The sequence below is a fragment of the Uranotaenia lowii genome, chromosome 3 (assembly GCF_029784155.1).
Source record: "Uranotaenia lowii strain MFRU-FL chromosome 3, ASM2978415v1, whole genome shotgun sequence".
NCBI classification, from domain to species: domain Eukaryota; kingdom Metazoa; phylum Arthropoda; class Insecta; order Diptera; family Culicidae; genus Uranotaenia; species Uranotaenia lowii.
In genome coordinates, this window is record NC_073693.1 from 278,479,963 (window position 1) to 278,503,789 (window position 23,827).

Below are 23,827 nucleotides of genomic sequence, written 5' to 3' on the forward strand. Positions count from 1 at the left end.
AATTAAAATTTGAAACCAAAGTTTAAAATTACAGATAGAAAATTAGGATTTTAGATTTAAAATTCTGGGTAAAATGTCGAATTCAGTTTTCAAAATAGAAATTTATTTTTAAATTTTTCGTTTACTGACTTACATAGATAGGCTTCAAGAATTCGGATCCAAAATTCTGGTCCATAGTTCCTCTTCAGGACATCCTCGTCTGTTTAAGTAAAAAATACTCAAGGATTATTTCCAATCTGACAGAAAAAAAAATCTCATCTTTGTAATCCTTACCATGGAAAAATCATTAGAAAAGGTTTCGGATAAAAGAAAACAATAAACGCATTTTTTTTGGTAACAATCACGAACGTGTCGTATATTTTGAAATGAGCATAAGAAACCAAGTTGTCATCCTCTTATAATCGGTTATGGCATTGAACCAATCTTCCTTCAATAGTTCCAACATAACAGCTTAGTCCCATTAAGACTAAGTAGAGGTGGTGGAGACTACCGACAGAAAAAAGAAACTCGAGTGTTGATTTCCGTTGCTCCCACATAAGCCTCAGCTCTCAGTCAATAGTCTGCATTGGACGTCCACTTGTTTTTCGTTCCAACTGTGGGTCCACCTTTATCCGATTGATCCCGCAAAAAGCGAAGGCCAGCTTCAATCGATGCCTCCAAGGCATTTTTCGTTGCCGTCGATTTTGCCGGTCGCCGAGTTGCTGCACCGCCAGAAGAGGATGAAGGCCCATAATAGTCCCACGTGGGTGGTGGCGCAATTTCAACTCCGTTACCCCGCCGGGGCATGGCTCCATCTTCATCGCCCGACGACGACCCATCACTCAATTCATTCCGAATAGGAATGGAATTTTGCTGTTGCTGCTGTGGTTTATGTCTTTTTTGTTGCTGCTGGCCTGTAACACCCCAGTTATCGTCGCTAGCAGTAGCAGACTCGTAGTTCCGGCGTTTAAACTCTTGCCGCGTTTTTGTCGTCATCGTCTTCTTGGTAGTAAAGAATAGTGCACGTTGTGGTTGCTCCGGTAAAAGAATATCTTCCGTACCCGGCGGAACCGTTGGCATATTGACGACGTCCTCGTCCTCGTCCGGGAGTCGCCTGGATGGGGGTGGCCCCAAGCCTACACTGTCCAGTTGAAGTGGATTATTAGCTATTCTGTGCTCGGCGGACCATAATCGATCGGGCGGAAGTGGTCCAATCGGCTCAAAGGCACCCTCATCCTCCCCCGGTTCATCAGAGTCATGCTCATCGTTCGTCGATTGCACAAATGAAGTTTTCACCGGAACACGTTCGCCTCTTTGTGCCATCCTGAACGGTGGAGGCGGTTTTTCTACCGGAGGAGCAAATTCAGGTATTCGCTCATTTCTTTTCATTTCGTTCCATTCTTCCTGGGACATAACGTACCATTCCTTGGCCGGTTTCCATTCCTTGTCGATGTCCTGTTCCTTCCCGGCATCCCAGGGACGAACGTGTTTCGCGCGTTCCTTTTCCCGCTTCCGTTCCTCCTTTTCCTTCTTCTTGCGGGCCTTTGCTTCGGCTTTAAGCCTTTTCTTTTCCTCGGTATTGTCATACAAATCATCTCCGCCTACCGCCGATTGATTGTCCCCTTCAGATTTTCCCACCGATTCATTCTTCTCGGCACCCTTTTCCTCTGATTCTTCCGGTTCCGGAGGCAGCCCTAGACGAGCCCTTTGTCGTGCTTTCGCCGCCTTAACCCGATCGGCAATTATTCTATCGCGAGCTTGGCGTAGGTTGTCTTTTTGCCTCTGGGCTTCCAGGGTAGACTCCCGGATCGAGTCCAGCTCATTTTGCTGCCGGGTGCGTTCCTCCCGATCGGTGGAAAAAGCGTAGTAACCAACACCATGCTGCCGGGCCTCTGTGAATGACAAAGGGAAAGTCCTGCGTTAGCTAAGTGAATAAACAATAGATAGCGTGGTAAGTTAGAACTGAAAAAAGGAATCAAAATCATATCTATTTTCAGAGGAAAATCGATGCAGCCTTCCATTGCAGAGATTCGTTCTCTTTATAACTAGTTTAATTTTAGGATAGTTTTTAGTTTGAGTTCACAATATTTTTGACATTACAGAATGTTCTACTACATTAAAATACTTGATTGCGCTCAGCCAATTTAAGTCAAACTAATATTTTTATAGTATTTATTGAACTATAGGGCTCTGCACAGTTCATTATTGAGCTGAACACCTAATTTAATATATGAATCTATATATAAAAATGGATTTCTGCCTGTCTGTCTGTATGTCTGTCTGTTCCCTATAGACTCGGAGCTACTAAACATATTTACGTGAAATTTAGCAGGTGGTCACTGGAAGCTCTACTCACATTAGATACCTAACGAAATTTCGGAGGAAATTCGGCATTAAAGGCGGTCTTGCCTATTCTTCGTACGGATACATGAAGGCCGGGGAACGTTCCTGTTATAGTTTAAGACCCCTCCCCCTAACTCGAAGGGAGGAGGGGGTCTCCCAAACAAAAGACAAATGTTTGCATAAATCGAAAACCGATCAAGCAAATGGTACCAAACTTGGCATGGTAGGATGTTTGGATACGAAAAATATTTCTTTGATTATTTGAGATCCATCCCTCTTTTAAGGGGGGAGTAGGGTCTAACGGGTAAAAAAAAACACCATTTTCACGAATTTTTTTTAGAGCTATCGTTAAAACAAATGTATTCAATTTTTTTGCATTATACAAAGCATTGTTAAAAGAACATTTAGTATTTTTTTCGTAGAAAAATATTGAAAAATGAGCCGGTGACGGAGCACTTTCGAGGATGCCTTTTAGAAACAGGATTTGCGGTGGACACTGTATCTCAGCACAGAATCATCTGAAGTCAAAAAATCAGAGCAAAATATTTTTAATAGATGTTTTTCTGGACCCCAACGATTTTATTTAGCTTAAAAAATTTTTTATGAAATTTTTGTGGCTGTTTGAAGGAAAAACTACGATTTTTCACGAAAAAATCCGCCATTTTTTATCTGTAAAATCTCCCCAAAGTAAAAAAAAATCGGTGGGGTTTGGTATTTTATATGTAGAAAATATGTTCCAAATTTGAAAAGAATCGGTGAAGTAGTTTTCAAATGACGATGACTTTAAAAATGTGCTTTCGAGAAAAACGCGTTTGAAGTTTCTGCTCTTGCTTTCTTGCAGTATTAGATAGGAGGAGATAAAGGCCTATAATTTCTGCAGTTTTGCTTCGATTGACTTGAAAATTTGACACAACATTCTTGAAATGTTTTACAATAAGAAAATTAAAAAAAATAAAAAATCGATTTTTTTAAAGTGTTAGACCCTACTCCCCCCTTAAATAGAAAGATAGAAAGGAGCAAGAGGGACTCTTTTATATTTTTTTACATAACTCAAAAAATAATTCAGCAAATGGGACCAAATTTGGCATGGGAGGGTATTTGAGTACGAGAAATGTAATGATTATTTGAGAGCACTCCCTCATCCCAATGGAGAAATAGGAGAGGTGGAGGGGGGCTTCCATACAACTTTTTTATAATTGCAGAAAAATCGAAAAAATGGAACCAATGTGGCATTATTAAGTTTAAAGCATTCTCAATATTGATATATTGGAAACATGATTTTAATACAATTTCTTTATGTTGGAAAAATTTATAAACGATAAGAAAGATCTTTTTGTCAAATTTTGTTAGAATTTTCATCCAAATTAAAGAACTCGAAAAATTTAAATTTTTTCAGGGTTACAGAAAAGTTGTTTTTTTATAGAACATCAAATCATTAAAAGATATTTTAGCCTCACAAAATTCTAGGCCGTAATTCTATAAGATGAATGATGAAGAAAATTGAAAAAAGAAACAAGCTACGAAATTGAAGAAGATTTTTTTTAAATCCCATAAACGGTCGACAGTTAAGATGTGTTTTCCCCTAGAACTGATTATATAATAAGAATGTTCAATCAATAAAGAGTTAAAGATAACCAAGGGATTTTAAAGAATCAATAGAGTTAAAAATAACCGAGAGATCTCACAGACAATAACGAGAATTTAATCAAAATCAGACAGAGTTCACCTGAAAAATTAAAAGAACCAAGAGATATGAAGAATAAAAAGAATCTAGAAATAGCAGAGAATTAACAATATTTCAAAATTTTGAAACTAGAAGAAAATGAGGAAAAAAGTGATATTGAGAGAATTTTGACCGAGAAGATCATTAAGAAAAATGTACATTCATGATCACGGAAATGATTTGAAATAAATAAGGATCATACAAAGAATCAATAGAAGAAAATAAATAAGAACATTTTATCAAAAAAATCCCGACAATTAAAGTAATCTAAAAATAATTATCTCCAAATTGTTTTCCGTATCCTTTGGAAGACAATTTAGAGATAATTAAAAAAAGAACATACACATAGAGGATCTCAGTGAAACTTCATGTTTCTTTGAAGAGAACAAATTTTAACTTAACACTAAGGCGTACGTCTTTCAAGGATATGATCTTGTTGAGCATCTTACAAATGCTAAAACTACCAACCCACAGAAAGAGTACTATGTATGCCGTGACCGAGATTCGATCTCATGCCTGCTGGCTTAGAAGACTATCCTCTAGACCACGGTCGGCGGCCATAATTAAAGATAGTTTAGAAATAATCTACGACAAAAAGAGAATCCAGAAGAATTGAGAGAGAGAAAAAATCAAAAGAAATTAAAAAGAAAATATAGAGCAAGTCAAGAAAGTACCAAGAAAGGATGAAAAGATAATCTAAAGAGATTTCTATATAGAATTTCAAATATGGCGAGTACGCCAACATCACTGTTTTGAGAAAAAACGCATCTCAAGTTTGACAGCTCCATAAGCTGCCAACAAAAATATTAGTTTGTTTTCTTCATTTCTCGAAAACGAAATATCCTTTCGACATCTTTGTACCTTGTACCATCGAAATGTAAGTCTTCGAACGTACAATTTCAATCTACTATAATCTTGATTTGTTCAAATTTGGCGCATTCGCCTTTTTACTAATTCATTACCGATTTCAGAAAGAGCCGATAAAAAATCAAGCTGGATCGAATTTAGTGCGAGAGACTACATTTTTTATCAATATAGAATCAATAGAAAATTGAGAGAAAATAAAAATAATCAATGAATGATAAAAGAAACAAGTGATAATCAGCAGAATCAAGAGAAAATCAAGCGAGAGAATCAAGAAAAAAACCTAAATTCAATCAAGAGAGAATCAAAAGAGAGTCAAGAAAAAAACCAAGAGAGATTTTTCTTTTAAAACAAACGTACACATATAGGAACTTAGTGAAACTTCAAATTTCTCTGAAGATATCTCATATTAACTTAACTCTAAATCATGCATCTTCCAAGGTTTCGATGGCTAGGATCTTACAAATGTTAAAACCACCAGCAAGAAAGAGTACTATGTATGCCGTTACCGAGATTCGATCTTATGACCTCTGGCCTAGAAGACTTGAACGCTATCCTATAGGCCACGGTCGGCGGCCAATCCATCAAAGGACAACAAAAAGTGAATCCAGAGAGAATTGGGAGAATCTAGAAAAAAATAAAAAAAACTACAAAGAGAGAATGAAGCAATAAAGAATCAAAAATGAATCAAGAAGGAAAAAGTTAAATGATAAGAAAACAAAAAAAAGATAATAAAAATCTTAATCTTAATCTTAATCTTAATCACTTAAAAATTTCACTGGTTTACGAAATTTTACAAAAATCGTGAACTTTATTGGCTGACCTATATTTTTAATGTAAAATCAAGCACTGAATGCAATTCCAAAAAATCTCAAAAGAACAGTTTTTGAATTATGCTTTAAATATGAATTTTCGTAAAAATTGAAAAAGTACTTGTACTCAGATTCAAATATCTCGAAATGCATAACATTAATTTGAAATCTCTTTTCTGCATATTAAAAGTGAATAAATTTGCTTTCGATCATCTGAACTTTGTTTTTGAGTATGATGAACAGTATTGTTGACAGTATAAGTGACTTTATGATAGAAGAAATTATAAAAAAGGAATTTTTTTAGAAAAAAATTTGTTTCCGCGAAAGTTTTAGACTTGCAGGTAACATTCAAAAAATCTGATTTGGCCTTAAACTTCAATTTAAAACGAAGGTTTCAAGTGGTTATACATCAAAATCAGTTGAAAATTGAAGATGTTATGGTTAACAATAATTTTTGCATTCTTGAAAAGTTTAACGGACCTCGGTGTACTTATCATAGTATAGGAAGAATTAAATATGGTAAATATCACTCACTCAAAGTCAAAATTAAGTGTTAGCTTACCAGAAGGTCACATGCCAATTTTCGAAACGATCTGACCATAAGCAGGGGTTGCTTGAGTCTCAAACGTGAATAGGATTTTGAGGAATTCTGCTCGGGAAGAACAAAAATTACTGGTTTTTCATTAGTAACTTTTTTCTCCACAAGCCGATCACCTTCGAGTCTTAAACTTTCGCTGAAACTTTCTCTAAAAAAACGTCTTTTATCATTTTTCCTATCATACAGTCCCTAATATCAACAATACTGTTGATCATACGCAAATATGAAGTTCAGTAATCGATAGCACATTTATTCATCTTTGATATGCAAAAAGACATTTCAAATTAGTGTGATGCAGTCAGAGATATTTGAATTTAAATACAAGTACTTTTTTTTTTCAAAATTTATATTTGAAGCATAGCTCTAAAACTATTCTACTGAGATTTTTCGGATTCAGCGCCCGATTTCACATTTAAAGTGATATTCAGTTTTCTTAGTTTTCAAAAATGCTGTAAACTAGTGTTATTTATTTATTATTCATCTACCAATTACATATTCATTAAAAAACGATATGTATGTAAATGTCAATAAATTAAAAAAAGGAATGCTGTTCAATTCAATCTATGAATTTATGAATAAGAATTAAAAAAAAATAATTTACAGATGAGTTGTTAAATTAAGGTATGATAAAATATAGAATTGCGAGTTGTGATAATAAAAAACCGACTGCGATGAACAGCCACCTGAACCAACTGAATTTAATTCGCGATATGCAACTGCGTTATGCCTTACAGCCCTCTTGAGGAAGAAAATTGTTATCAATCTTGTTTTTGTAGAAGACGAGAAAAAATACATTTAATCCATGCAAACTCAAGCAAACGCTAGAAAAAGCGATGTAGTAGCTTGTTTCTTTTTGTGTTGTAAAAAGAGGTCCCAGATGAGTTTTATGATGTTTATTTTTACTTTCTCACATCAATCGATACTGCTTCAGGCTTTCTAGCTGGAGTACTAAATTTTTTATTCTTTTTTTTCAGTTTTTCAATCCAGTTCATAAGATTTCAGGTCCCCATGAATGGATCTTGTGTAGGCCCTGCTCTTGAAAGTTTGTTCATTATACTTTTTTTTTCTCCTTCGAACAAACACATGGCGATGAGTTGCTGCAGTCGAAAATGTTTGAAAGTTAGTTAATTAAACTTCACAAAGTATATGAAGAGTTTGTTCCTGTAAAATTTCACAACTCATATTATGCGGAAGCGAAAAACTGGAGTTAGTCAGTAGTATTGTGGCACATATGTCTGTAGTATGTATAATTTCATCCGGGGAACTAATAAAACGAGCCAACTTCTCGAACCATGGGTGCTTTACCGGATCACACAGTTTCGGCACCGGGCTCGGAAGATTAATGACAAGCCGGATGGGTTTCGCCGGTGTGTTCATTCATCTTTGGAAATGGAGAAATAGAGAATGCCAACAAGAGAAACAAAAAAAATAATATCACAAGTATCATATGTATTTATGCTGCATACAGAGAGTGTGTCTAACGATGCAGATTTGCGCGCATCTTCCTGTGATTTGCAAAATCTTTCTCTGTCTCTCTCGCTCATTATGACAAAGCTGACAAACCGGGATGGAATTAATTTGCGGCCTGTTTTATTCTAGTTTATTTGCCTGGCTTGACATCTGTGTGCAACGAACGTTGCATTTTCGATAGTGGAACATGCCAGTTATATTTAGTATCGTCAGCAGTGGCACAGAAAAACATTCGAGGAGTTTGCATCTTCTGAATGTGCATGTACGATTTCTATCTGAACCATTTTCGGTTGAAATATCTTGGAGTGCAAGTAGATACACATAACATTGCCACTCATTATAATCTCGTAATCCGAAGAATAATGCTGTACCGACGGATGTTGAGTGTACGATTCATTAATTTCCGGCTACCAAGTCTCAACTTTTCAGCAATGTGATCAATTCGTAAAGCTTAGTTGTGCCAGATGGAAGTTGAGTGTGATAGGTTTTGCTATTTTCAATTTGTTACGCTATAGGCTTATCTCAATTTGGATCAAAATAGTTTTGAAATAATTGTAAAAATTCATAATTGAAAGAAATGCATTAATTTCAGGCTCAAACTACACAGACATACAAATGTTTCAGATTACTACAAACTGAATACAGTTTTTCCAGTAGGTACCTATTTCGAGAATCAAAGGTAATAATCTTTAAACTGTAAAAAACACTAGTTTCATTAATGTTATTTGTTTAACTTTTTTATTGTGACAATACAACAATTAAATTTTTCTCATACTCTTCCGCTTTTTCTATGGTTTTTGCCTTTCTAACAGAAAGGTTTGGTTATCGGTCGATTTGAGAGATCATTAATTATGGGTCTTAGACATACCTTTATAGGTACCTATCGACTCAGCTCGACGAGTTCTGTTGATGTCCGTGGATTTGTATGTGCCATTTTAAAAATGTCTAGAACGTTTTTGCGAAACTGGGCTGCACAATTAAAATGATTTTAGTCTCAAAAGAATGCATTTTTTTTTCTACACAACCCTTTCAAAAACGGGAAAAAAACAAAATAGTTGAAACCGTTTTCTTTACCAAATACATATCATACTTATTATGGCATAAAAAAAAGTTGCTAGTGGCGCCTCGAAGCAGCAGCACCAGCAATCATTTATAAATTGAAGATAATCAAAATAAAAAAATAATATTTTTATTAACTCGAGAATTGAACCAAAACCCTTCAGATCCCAAGTTGCAAGCGCTATCCAATAAACCATCGGCACGCTTGATTGAAAGCGGCTCAAACTCAAATAGGTAAAAGGCATTACTAAGACGCACCGTGGTCTGGGCAGTTTCTCAGTCTGCTGGGGCAAATACGGCAACAGTGTTTATATCTTACACTTCTTGCTTTTCAATGCAGCAAATGGCGGATGGGCGTTTCCTTCAGAGTCCGCCATGCCTATAGACATTATAATTTCATTTATGAAATTATAGTGTCTAAAGCCATGCCGGGTGTCAACAAAATGCAGAGCCGTACAGGAAACTGCGTTGGGGGGGAATTTATATGAAGATCTTATGACCCTCGTTTTTTTTACTCGTGTTGAAGAATGAATTTATGTTTTTTTTTTCATTTCTACATACTCATACATAATTTAGATTCAATTTCAGATGCAGAATTCAGATTCAGTTTTCAAATTCAGGATACAGGTTTAGGAATCAGAATTCAGGATTCAAAATTCAGAATTCAAAATTCAGATTCAGAACTCATATTCAGATTCAGAATTTAGATTCAGAATTCAGATTCAGAATTCAGATTAAGAATTCAGATTCAGAATTCAGATTCAGAATTCAGATTCAGAATTCAGATTCAGAATTCAGATTCAGAATTCAGATTCAGAATTCAGATTCAGAATTCAGATTCAGAATTCAGATTCAGAATTCAGATTCAGAATTCAGATTCAGAATTCAGATTCAGAATTCAGATTCAGAATTCAGATTCAGAATTCAGATTCAGAATTCAGATTCAGAATTCAGATTCAGAATTCAGATTCAGAATTCAGATTCAGAATTCAGATTCAGAATTCAGATTCAGAATTCAGATTCAGAATTCAGATTCAGAATTCAGATTCAGAATTCAGATTCAGAATTCAGATTCAGAATTCAGATTCAGAATTCAGATTCAGAATTCAGATTCAGAATTCAGATTCAGAATTCAGATTCAGAATTCAGATTCAGATTCAGAATTCAGATTCAGAATTCAGATTCAGAATTCAGATTCAGAATTCAGATTCAGAATTCAGATTCAGAATTCAGATTCAGAATTCAGATTCAGAATTCAGATTCAGAATTCAGATTCAGAATTCAGATTCAGAATTCAGATTCAGAATTCAGATTCAGAATTCAGATTCAGAATTCAGATTCAGAATTCAGATTCAGAATTCAGATTCAGAATTCAGAATCAGAATTCAGATTCAGAATTCAGATTCAGAATTTTTGTAAATTTATTTTCGGCATATCGGTGAAAAATTTAGATTCATGGAGAAAGAATATCAGAATTAAAAATTGATGAAGCTGGATGTTGCGAGGTAAAGTATGGTGTACGTTAATAAATTTTCCTTGCAAAAATGTTCTTTCGCTCTTTTCATCATCCGTAAAATTTCTCCTCACTTTATCAATTTTCAATTCTGGAATTGTTTCTCCAAGAATACCAATTTGCACAGTTTTTGATAAATTTGCGATGACTTAAAGATCATTACGCATGAAAACACGATTTTGTTTTGTGAAAACTTTTTTTCACAATTTTTCTGAAATTAAGTTTGCTGCATACTTTTAGGGGTAAAACCATACTATTAAAAGTTGTAAAATCCGAAATCATAAAAAAAAATTTGGATGAAAGAAATTTCAATGTTGAAAACCGTGTGATGCAAAACAATCAAAATGAGATTTACAAGATTAAGAATTCAGATTCAGAATTCAGATTCAGAATTCAGATTCAGAATTCAGATTCAGAATTCAGATTCAGAATTCAGATTCAGAATTCAGATTCAGAATTCAGATTCAGAATTCAGATTCAGAATTCAGATTCAGAATTCAGATTCAGAATTCAGATTCAGAATTCAGATTCAGAATTCAGATTCAGAATTCAGATTCAGAATTCAGATTCAGAATTCAGATCCAGAATTCAGATTCAGAATTCATATTCAGAATTCAGATTCAGAATTCAGATTCAGAATTCCGATTCAGAATTCAGATTCAGAATTCAGATTCAGAATTCAGATTCAGAATTCAGATTCAGAATTCAGATTCAGAATTCAGATTCAGAATTCAGATTCAGAATTCAGATTCAGAATTCAGATTCAGAATTCAGATTCAGAATTTAGATTCAGAATTCAGATTCAGAATTCAGATTCAGAATTCAGATTCAGAATTCAGATTCAGAATTCAGATTCAGAATTCAGATTCAGAATTCAGATTCAGAATTAAGATTCAGAATTCAGATTCAGAATTCAGAATTCAGATTCAGAATTCAGATTCAGAATTCAGATTCAGAACTCAGATTCAGAATTCAGATTCAGAATTCAGATTCAGAATTCAGATTCAGAATTCAGATTCAGAATACAGATTTAGAATTCAAATTCAGAGTTCAGATTCAGAATTCAGATTGAGAATTCAGATTTAGAATTCTGATTAAGAATTTGGATTAAAGATCAACCTGGAATTTGAAATTGGAACTTATATTCAAATATTAGACTAAGTGTTGTAACTCAAAATTCAAACTTTAGAATCAGAATAAGATTTCAGATTTAGTTTACAGAATGAGATTAATCATTTAATAGTCATATTACTTTCCCCTCCTTTTGTGGGAATTTTTCCTCTATGCATGGTTGAGCTCTAAAAAAGGTATCATGCTAGGGCACGCGTCACGGCTATCCATCAATATTGTAGTTGGTTTTACTTATTCAGTAAAAAAAAAGCATAAAAAAACAGTAAGATTCGAACCGTGACCAGCAACGTGAAAGTTCTGGTTGCTACCACGGCACCATTTCAGCGTGTTATAAATCTTGGAAATTCTACTGTTTAAATACCATTCTTTCCATACATAAAATGAGCTCCTTACATACCAGTTCGCTTTTCCCCAAAAAAACGTATCAGGCATCATTTTTGCCTTTCTAACAGAAAGGTTTGGTTATCGGTCGATTTGAGAGATCATTAATTATGGGTCTTAGACATACCTTTATAGGTACCTATCGACTCAGCTCGACGAGTTCTGTTGATGTCCGTGGATTTGTATGTGCCATTTTAAAAATGTCTAGAACGTTTTTGCGAAACTGGGCTGCACAATTAAAATGATTTTAGTCTCAAAAGAATGCATTTTTTTTTCTACACAACCCTTTCAAAAACGGGAAAAAAACAAAATAGTTGAAACCGTTTTCTTTACCAAATACATATCATACTTATTATGGCATAAAAAAAAGTTGCTAGTGGCGCCTCGAAGCAGCAGCACCAGCAATCATTTATAAATTGAAGATAATCAAAATAAAAAAATAATATTTTTATTAACTCGAGAATTGAACCAAAACCCTTCAGATCCCAAGTTGCAAGCGCTATCCAATAAACCATCGGCACGCTTGATTGAAAGCGGCTCAAACTCAAATAGGTAAAAGGCATTACTAAGACGCACCGTGGTCTGGGCAGTTTCTCAGTCTGCTGGGGCAAATACGGCAACAGTGTTTATATCTTACACTTCTTGCTTTTCAATGCAGCAAATGGCGGATGGGCGTTTCCTTCAGAGTCCGCCATGCCTATAGACATTATAATTTCATTTATGAAATTATAGTGTCTAAAGCCATGCCGGGTGTCAACAAAATGCAGAGCCGTACAGGAAACTGCGTTGGGGGGGAATTTATATGAAGATCTTATGACCCTCGTTTTTTTTACTCGTGTTGAAGAATGAATTTATGTTTTTTTTTTCATTTCTACATACTCATACATAATTTAGATTCAATTTCAGATGCAGAATTCAGATTCAGTTTTCAAATTCAGGATACAGGTTTAGGAATCAGAATTCAGGATTCAAAATTCAGAATTCAAAATTCAGATTCAGAACTCATATTCAGATTCAGAATTTAGATTCAGAATTCAGATTCAGAATTCAGATTAAGAATTCAGATTCAGAATTCAGATTCAGAATTCAGATTCAGAATTCAGATTCAGAATTCAGATTCAGAATTCAGATTCAGAATTCAGATTCAGAATTCAGATTCAGAATTCAGATTCAGAATTCAGATTCAGAATTCAGATTCAGAATTCAGATTCAGAATTCAGATTCAGAATTCAGATTCAGAATTCAGATTCAGAATTCAGATTCAGAATTCAGATTCAGAATTCAGATTCAGAATTCAGATTCAGAATTCAGATTCAGAATTCAGATTCAGAATTCAGATTCAGAATTCAGATTCAGAATTCAGATTCAGAATTCAGATTCAGAATTCAGATTCAGAATTCAGATTCAGAATTCAGATTCAGAATTCAGATTCAGAATTCAGATTCAGAATTCAGATTCAGATTCAGAATTCAGATTCAGAATTCAGATTCAGAATTCAGATTCAGAATTCAGATTCAGAATTCAGATTCAGAATTCAGATTCAGAATTCAGATTCAGAATTCAGATTCAGAATTCAGATTCAGAATTCAGATTCAGAATTCAGAATCAGAATTCAGATTCAGAATTCAGATTCAGAATTCAGAATCAGAATTCAGATTCAGAATTCAGATTCAGAATTTTTGTAAATTTATTTTCGGCATATCGGTGAAAAATTTAGATTCATGGAGAAAGAATATCAGAATTAAAAATTGATGAAGCTGGATGTTGCGAGGTAAAGTATGGTGTACGTTAATAAATTTTCCTTGCAAAAATGTTCTTTCGCTCTTTTCATCATCCGTAAAATTTCTCCTCACTTTATCAATTTTCAATTCTGGAATTGTTTCTCCAAGAATACCAATTTGCACAGTTTTTGATAAATTTGCGATGACTTAAAGATCATTACGCATGAAAACACGATTTTGTTTTGTGAAAACTTTTTTTCACAATTTTTCTGAAATTAAGTTTGCTGCATACTTTTAGGGGTAAAACCATACTATTAAAAGTTGTAAAATCCGAAATCATAAAAAAAAATTTGGATGAAAGAAATTTCAATGTTGAAAACCGTGTGATGCAAAACAATCAAAATGAGATTTACAAGATTAAGAATTCAGATTCAGAATTCAGATTCAGAATTCAGATTCAGAATTCAGATTCAGAATTCAGATTCAGAATTCAGATTCAGAATTCAGATTCAGAATTCAGATTCAGAATTCAGATTCAGAATTCAGATTCAGAATTCAGATTCAGAATTCAGATTCAGAATTCAGATTCAGAATTCAGATTCAGAATTCAGATTCAGAATTCAGATTCAGAATTCAGATTCAGAATTCAGATTCAGAATTCAGATCCAGAATTCAGATTCAGAATTCATATTCAGAATTCAGATTCAGAATTCAGATTCAGAATTCCGATTCAGAATTCAGATTCAGAATTCAGATTCAGAATTCAGATTCAGAATTCAGATTCAGAATTCAGATTCAGAATTCAGATTCAGAATTCAGATTCAGAATTCAGATTCAGAATTTAGATTCAGAATTCAGATTCAGAATTCAGATTCAGAATTCAGATTCAGAATTCAGATTCAGAATTAAGATTCAGAATTCAGATTCAGAATTCAGATTCAGAATTCAGATTCAGAACTCAGATTCAGAATTCAGATTCAGAATTCAGATTCAGAATTCAGATTCAGAATTCAGATTCAGAATACAGATTTAGAATTCAAATTCAGAGTTCAGATTCAGAATTCAGATTGAGAATTCAGATTTAGAATTCTGATTAAGAATTTGGATTAAAGATCAACCTGGAATTTGAAATTGGAACTTATATTCAAATATTAGACTAAGTGTTGTAACTCAAAATTCAAACTTTAGAATCAGAATAAGATTTCAGATTTAGTTTACAGAATGAGATTAATCATTTAATAGTCATATTACTTTCCCCTCCTTTTGTGGGAATTTTTCCTCTATGCATGGTTGAGCTCTAAAAAAGGTATCATGCTAGGGCACGCGTCACGGCTATCCATCAATATTGTAGTTGGTTTTACTTATTCAGTAAAAAAAAAGCATAAAAAAACAGTAAGATTCGAACCGTGACCAGCAACGTGAAAGTTCTGGTTGCTACCACGGCACCATTTCAGCGTGTTATAAATCTTGGAAATTCTACTGTTTAAATACCATTCTTTCCATACATAAAATGAGCTCCTTACATACCAGTTCGCTTTTCCCCAAAAAAACGTATCAGGCATCATTTTTTTATATTGAGATTGGAATTTTTCGTGTTTGAATATCTGAAATCATACTTATATGATTCAGAGGGAAGGAATCTATCATGTATATTCTATATTATTTTATATATTTCCAAATATAATTTAAACTCTGTTAGAAAGGCTCCAATCCACTGTTAAGTGTATTAAATCGGGTTTTATTTCAACGTAACTAATGCGGTCGCCGTGTGTCGGAAAAAAACAACCATGTTTGCTTGAGTTTGCACGGGTTAAATATAATTTCTCTCCTCTTTCCCGAGAAAAAAAAATTACAATGATTGATAACTGTTTTGTTCCTCAAGAGGGCTCTCTGAAGCAAAACGCAATTGCAGGTCGCTAATTTAATTTTGGATTTGGCTGTAGTGTACTGAAAATTTTTAATTTTAAATTCTTTTTTATATTTAAGTCTTTTCCCCCCAATCTCCATTCCCAACTTAACTTACCCAGTACGATTCAAACAATTTATTTTATTTCATTATAGAACCTCTACTTTAACTTAATTTGATGGTTTTATGAAATTTTATTAATTTTAATGAATTGACCTTATGCCCTGCCTGAAAACTTACTCCAATAGTTGATTCTCGTACAACTTTTTTGGTTTCCTCCTAACTCGTGCATGTCTCTCTCTAATCTCTTTTTTTTTTGTTCTGACTTTCTTGAACCTATCGACTCGCTAAATTTTTTCTCGATTCTGTCTTAATTCTACTTTGATTGCTTCATAAATCTATCTTGATTCTCTTTTGATTCTCACTTGATTCTCACTTGATTCGCTCTTGATTCTCACATGATTCTCTCATGATTCTCGCATGATTCTCTCTTGATTCTTTCTTGATTCTTACCTGATATTTTTTGGGTTCTTTCTTGATTCTCTCTTAACTTTCTCTTGATTCTCTCTTAATTCTTTCTTGTATCTCTCTTGATTCTCTCTTGACTCTCTCTTGATTCTCTCTTGATTCTCTCTTGATTCTCTTTTGATTCTCTCTTGATTATCTCTTGTTTCTCTTTTGATTCTCTCTCGATTCTCTCTTGATTCTCTTTTGATTCTCTCTTAACTCTCTCTTGATTCTCTCTTGATTCTCCCTAGATTCTCTCTTGATTCTCTCTTGAATCTCTTTTGGTTCTCTCTTGACTCTCTCTTGATTCTCCCTTACTTCTATCTTGATTCTCTCTTGATTCTATATTAATTTTCTCTAGATTCACTCTTGACTCTCTCTTGATTCACTTTTGACTCTCTAATGATTCTCTCTCAATTCTCCCTTGATTCTCTCTTGACTCTCTCTTAATTCTCTCTTGATTTTCTTTTGATTCTCTCTTGATTCACTCTTGATTCTCCCTAGATCATCTCTTAATTCTCTCTTGATTCTCTCTTGAATCTCTCTTGGTTCCCTCTTGGTTCTCTCTTGACTCTCTTTTGATTCTCCCTTAATTCTTTCTTGATTCTCTCTTGACTCTCTCTTGATTCACTTTTGACTCTCTAATGATTCTCTCTTAATTCTCCCTTGATTCTCTTTTGATTTGATATAAAGTATCTCTTAATTCTCTCTTGATTCTTGTTTGATTCTCTCTCGAATCTCTGTTGGTTTTCTCTTGGTTCACTCATGACTCTCTCTTGAGTCTCCTTTTATTCTTTCTTGATTCTCTTTGATTTTCTATAAATTTTCTCTTGATTCTCTCTCTCTAGATTCTCTCTTGTTTCTCTCTTGGATCGCTCTTGATTTCCTCTTGATTCTCTCTTGATTCTCTCTTGATTCTCTCTTGATTCTCTCTTGATTCTCTCTTGATTCTCTCTTGATTCTCTCAATTCTCCCTTGATTCTCTCTTGAATCTCTCTTGATTTTCTCTTGATTCTCTCTTGATTCTCTTTTGATTCTCTCTTGATTCTCTCTTGATTCTCTCTTGATTCTCTCTTGATTCTCTGATGATTCTCTGTTGATTCTCTTTTTATTCTCTCTTGATTTTCTCTTGATTCTTCTTGATTCTCTCTTGAACCTCTTTTGATTCACTCTTGACTCTCACTTGATTCTCTCTTAATTCTCCCTTGATTCTCTATTGATTCTCTCTTGATTCTCTCTTGATTCTCCCTTGATTCTCTCTCGATTTTCTCTTGATTCTTTCTTAATTCTTCCTTGATTCTCTCTTGATTCTCTTTTTATTCTCTCTTTATTCTCCCTTGATTCTCTCTTGATTTTCTCTTGGTTCTCCCTTGATTCTCCCTTGATTTTTCTTGGTTCTCCCTTGATTCTCTCTTGATTCTCTCTTGGATCTCCCCTGATTCTCTCTTGTTTCTTTCTTGACTCTCTATTGATTCTTCTTTGATTTTCTTTTGTTTCTCTCTTGGATCGCTCTTGATTCTCTCTTGATTCTCTCTCTCTTGATTCTCTTTTGATTCTCTCTTGATTCTCTCTTGATTCTTTCTTGAGTCTCTCTCGATTCTCTCTTTATTCTCCCTTGATTCTCTCTTGATTTTCTCTTGGTTCTCTCTTGATTCTTCCTTGTTTTTTCTTGGTTCTTTCTTGGTTCTCTCTTGGTTCTCTCTTGACTCTTTCTTGGTTCTCTCTTGACTCTCTCTCTCTCTCTCGATTCTCTCTTGATTCTCGTTTGATTCTCTCTTGATTCTCTCTTGTTTTTTTTTATTCTCTTTTGATTCATTCTTCTGTTTCTTATTTTTCTTTTTTTTCTTCTTTTTCTTCTTTTTTTTTCTTTTTTTTCTTCTTTTTTTTCTTCTTTTTTTTTCTTTTGGTTTTATTTCGAATCTATTCTGATCCACTCTTGATTCATTCTTGATCATTGAAATATTTTGTGTTCTATTTTTCTTTTACTTTTTACCCTTTAGTTTTAAGATTTCTGAATTCTCGATGGTTTCAAAAATGTTCTTAATTCTTCAAATTTTCTGAATTTATTAAATCTACTCAATTATTTCAGTTCTCTCAATATTCTTTATACTAATGATTTTTTAGATTCGCTCTCAATTCTGTTAATTTTCTCATTAGTCACTCAACTTTCTTGATTCACTCAACTCTTTTGATGAACCAATCTTTTCTCACTCAAGGGTATTTATTTTCTATCAACTCTTTTGATTTCGTTCTTTAATTTCTATATTATCTTAATTCTCTCAAATCTCAAGATGCTATCACATTTCTCTTAATTCTACCCCAATCATTTAGATTTTTATTGAATTTCATTTCTTCAATCCCTAAATTATTTCCCAAAACTCTACATTTTTTCCTCATTTTTTTCTTAACACTTTCAATTTTAGTTCGATTTTTTCGTTTTCAATTTATGTTAACAATACTGTCAGAAGACATTTTTTTCACAAATACAAATACTAACTGTTGAGAATCTCTCTTAACGCTCTTGATTATCTATCAACCCTTTTGATTCTCTCTGAGTTCTCTCGATTCTCTAAATTTTCTTGATTTTTGCTCATTTTATTTTCATTTTCTCAACTCTCTAGAGAGTCTTTCAAAACTCTCTCGATTCTCTCGGCTACTGCTATTTACTTTCTACTCTGAAGATGCTTCATGCTTTCTTGGCACTCTGACAAATCTCGTCGTTTTATTTTTCTTCCAGTTCCTTTAAGTTCTATAAATTTGTTGTTACCTTTCAAATCTTTATATTCGTTTTCATTTTTCTTGAAATTTTTTTAAACCCTTTTGATTCTCTCTTCTGAGAATTCTTTTGTTTATTCAGTTTGATTTTGAAAATCTCTTTTCTCTTCTATCTCATGTAACTTTCAAAGATCTTTTTATAATTTTTCAATTATCAACTCTAGATTTTCTTTCAACTATCTTTGTTCTGTTAAGTCTCTTTATTTCTATCAACTCTCGAAATCCTATTGAATCCATCATATTTTCTTCTTTATTTATTTTAAATGAAAAAAAAATCGTAAAAAAAAATATTTTTATATTACTTAGATTTCTATAGGTCATTTGGATACATCTAACTGTCTTGTTTCATTTTTAGCAAATTATCTTGATTCTCTTGATTCTCTTGTATGTATCGATTTTCCAGATTATTTTTATGTTTATTGATACTCTGAAAACAAAAAATAACCAAATAAAAGGAAAAAAAATCAAGTTATTTGGTTCGGATAACAGTAAGGTTTTTCTCGAAATATTTCTAAAGTTGTGGCTATAGGCACACCGAACAGACGAACAAGCTAGCCCACGAAACTTGTGTAAAAATTTCAACGGCTCTTTTGAACCATTTTATGTTTTTGGTTGGGTCACCAAACACACCAAAAAGGACTGCCAACACAAAACTAAGAAAAAATAACAAAGTTTCAGTCAGTTTTCAGCAGGTCGTATGAACAACTTGGCATGTTTCAAGAAAATCGCTGTTGAAGTTTCCTAACACATTCGTCATATTGCATGATAAAAAAATATCCTAAAACTAATCCCCTATTTCATTCAAATTGCTAGAAATAATATGTTTCGAATGATGGGATGCAAAAGTGATACGTGAAAATAACCCGCTTTGAGATGCCTAGAATCAGTACTGTTGGGTGAGACCGATCGTCAAAAATGTTCCTGTTTGATTGCAGACAAAGCCGATGCGTTCTCTAACTTCGATTACTGTTCAAAAAGCTGTTAGTTATTTTGACTGCCGAAGTAGAGTAAAAATAAATAAAAGTGAAAATTTTCCAAGTTATAAGTTACTCTTTATGTATTTATGTAGCTTAAAATTGCAGTCATCGATTTCACTGAGGAATTAGTTTGATTTTTAGTGAGTTTGTAAACTAATACGCCATTTCAAAAACTGGACACTTTAAAGTTAATTTGTAACTTTTGAACGGCGCAATAGATGGCACTGTTTCAAGTCAATTTTTAACGTATTTTACACACTTTTGTGAAGATTTTTTGTTCGAGCTTGTACGTCTGATCTCTGTGCTATTGGCTAGCGGACACTCAAATTCTGTAAATTGAATGTTCTGAACAAAAGGTTGTTTATGTGTGAGACAGGGTTTTTAAAAGTGGCTCCAGAGAGTAAGGTTTGGGTCGAAGGAATTGTTCTACTGAACTTCACAAGAGATTTTTTTTCATAACCTTTTCAATACTGCGATGATGATATAGGAACATTCCCAAATGTCAAAATCTGTTCTACCTGGCTAGGAAATTTTGGGTAAAATTCCAAAGAAAGTGATAAAATCAAGAATTTAATGTTTGAATTACAAAACGCTGGTTATGCAAAACATTTTCAAAAATTCACAACATATCTAGATATTTAAAAACGGTACAGTGTTTTTTCACTACAAACAAACAAAATATATAATACACTCGGTAATTCTACAAAAATGTCTTTAATATGTTATTCAGTTATTCGGTAAATACAATCGAAAGTACTTTTGTTTTATTTGTGACACTTTATCCACGTTTTGGCATTCGTGCCGTAATCGAAAGTACTGTATTTCTACTTTATCAATCGTAGAATATTTCTCCTCAGAGATGCTGTAACCAGTAGTGTGAAATTCAAGGTACACCAAGTGTTTGAAAGTTCTGTACAATTTTAATTGAAAATTTGTAATTGTAGATTTTCAATGTTTAAGTTTAATAAGCTGATTATTATGAATTACAGTATGGACAAAAAAAAATTACGTTTGTGATGACAGAAGCAAATATAAAATGTTGTAGCTTCCTACCAAAAAACATTTCTTCTAAAAAATAAACAATGTTCAATAATTCAAACATTCTACGCAGTTTTGCAAATAACATATGAATATGAGGTATGAGTTTATCAACTTCCTTAATTAACCAATTTGTTTGTTTTTAAAAAGGGAAATAATCTTCCCTGCCATCATTTGTCCCAACACCCAATCGATTGATGTCCTAATTCTATATCTGTTTGATTTGAATTGGGGTTTATCCAGACTTGTCAGGTCGTTCCAATTGCAATCGAATCTTATTGATGAAAAACATGCATATATGGATGTACAGAGCATTGAATCACTTCCGCACAAACATTTCCCCCGGTTCTCGGATAACAAGTTTAAGCCCTATGCCTATCGAAATCGAATTGGATCAAAATTAGTTCAAAGCACTTCCTGGGAATGGGAAAATGGGTGTCGGAGCTATTTGAGCTACGTAGTGAGCGAAGGAATAGTTTAATAAGGTTTTCTTTTTTTTTTAAATTCGGGATGCTGTTGATGGGAAAAGATAAGGTATTGTTGCCTGATGTATTTTTGATCCATTTAAACTGCATAAGCCGATCGATATGTATGCAAATTATTCGGACAAAAACATTCCTGTTAAATTTGCATGATTGAAATGGGATGATGAAGGTAGACATCGAAACCAATCAAATTGGTAAAAGCTCGAACTGTTCGGGGACAAAAACAACAAAATTAAATAACATTCCGTTTTTTCGTCGACGATTGGGAAAGGTCAGTCTTTAGACATTATTAAGTTTAAGTATTTTTGCTTTAAGACTTAGTTAAAAAAAACTAAAAGTATACAACTTACTTAACACCCTGGAAAAGTGGGAAAAGTTCCCGCCGAGCGAAATTATACAATGTTAAAATTATGCAAATGTTATCAAAGATTCCCTGTTTCATTTGCGCGATTTCCGTGGCGAAAATTTGCCAATTGCAGCAACATAGTTCCAAAGTAAGGCACCAGTAGCAGCAGAAAACGAATCCAAACTATACCGACCTGGCCCCCGTCCCTTTGCCAATCCCAAAACGAACTGCTTCTTGGAGTGGCAAAAATTGGAAGCGAAAAACATTTACCCAATTATTTTATTCCGCTAATTTTTGCCGGAGCTTGCTGGTTTCGCAAAACCGATGACAAGTTAGAACTTTTCATTTAATAAATTAATGGCTTTTTCTGAGAAGTTGAACTTTCAAATTTTCTTCAGACTGTTCTTAAAAGTAAAGTTCAATCAGAAATTTTATTTCCAATTCAACTAATAGTTTACATTTACGAAAGCTGGAACCCCTTCCAAACTTATGTGACTCTACCAGATTTTTCCCGGTTATTATTACGTTTCCGCCGACATACAAACCGCTCCAATCCCCTTTTCTTCTTTCGGGAAACCCCTTGGCAAGTGTAAAATTTTCCCACACTTTCCCGCCATCGTCCGCCGGCTTGCGATTTCAAAACTCATAACGTAAGCATCAACTTTTTATCATCCCAAAACGCCGCCGTCGTCCGGGTCGCGTCCTTGCGTTCGTTTCCACTTTCGTTGCCATGTTCCAGATCGCGGATTTGCTTGCTTCCTCCTTTCGACTTATAATCATCACGTCAGCTGGCTGGTTCTCTTTTCACGTTACTCGCCCTCCACATTACGTTCTGGATCTGTGTTTGTTCTGGTGCAGTCGAACGTTTCAACACAAAAGTCTCGCACCAAGATTCGCCTCAAGAGTTCTCCTCTTTCGGCCAGATTGCCGCGGGATCCAGCCGACAGGGGCGTCCCGGCTAATTATGGTTATTAGTGGGCAGGACATGTTAAGTTCGTGTTCTGAAGTCCTGGGCGTTGAGAGACTGTTGGAAGTCTTTTCAAAATTTCACTAATTTAACGAGAGACTCTACAGCGTAAGTTTATTGAAAGTGGCTCCAGAGAGTAAACTTTTCGTCGCTGGAACTTTGTAGAGCTGAACTCGAGTTGAAAATTTATACAACCTTTATGATACCTTTTCCACCGAGAGGTCCTTATATGTAGTTCTGATTAACAAAAGTAGATACCTCTAATTTAAACATGTTTTATTTTGTCGACCATCAGCACAACTAAAGGCTGTTTAGGCCGTTTATAATAAAATAATTTAAAACTGTTTTTTTCAGTAGTTTCAGTAGTTTTTTAGCAGCTCAGCAAGGGTGTGCAATAATGGTTCGGCAGCGGCAAAAGTTTCAACTCCGAAATACAAATACTTTATTCTACAATATTCTACTAGAAAAAATAGTTAAATATTAAACGTCCATGCAAAAATTTGTGAATATATCTTGTATCATTTATCAGATTTTGTATTATTTTTATGTTATAGGTTTTAATCGAACGACGATATATCGTGTTATTTTCGTGAGTATTTTGCTCATCTCATGAGACCTGTGTTTCAAAAGACAAAAATCTAAAATAAATGTATGTAGTCATAGTCACCATTTTGTGTACAATACATTGCTTATTGGATTTTGTATGTAAGTATCGCTTCCACTTTTGTTTTTATCAGATTTACTGTAATGTATATGTATATGTATATGGTTCCTCCATCGGTAAGCAAGGTCCAGCCTATGTCTGTGTGGCTTGGCCTTCGAATTGCTTCTCAGGCTTCCACGGCCGATGGTTCGTCGAGAGAAGGCATCCAACCTTCAGAGACCTAAATTGGTTGGCAATCCACTCCGCTTGTAATAGTCTCTTCAGATTAACCTCAGATGCATTTCCTCTGAAATATATGATTATTTATACAATGAAACACATCTTACCTGTCGGAGACTTATGGGATTCGAACCCAAAAGTTTTTCTTGCTGATACCAGGAATCGAACCCAGTACGCCTGGGTTACCAGACTCGCGCCATCCTATCCACTAGACCACATCAGCGCTTACTGTAATCCGCTCAAAAGCTGCGATTGGCTCGGTATCAAAAGGATTAAATCAAGAACTAATTTGTTTAAATATCGCGCATAAGTTCTTAGCCAGAAAGTTACTCTACTTTCGGCGAATCTG

General features: G+C 34.1%; 1 protein-coding gene across 1 annotated transcript in view; it reads right to left on the reverse strand.

The window, feature by feature from the left end:
- Positions 1-395: 395 nt before the first annotated feature.
- The window catches only part of LOC129757121 (coiled-coil domain-containing protein 174-like), a 42,499-nt gene continuing 19,067 nt past the window's right edge, over positions 396-23,827 (reverse strand). Inside the window, exon 4 of the mRNA XM_055754246.1 lies at positions 396-1,871. Within this exon, the coding sequence (XP_055610221.1) occupies positions 553-1,871 (1,319 nt within the window). The 3' untranslated portion in view covers positions 396-552. The remainder of the gene's footprint in view (positions 1,872-23,827) is intronic.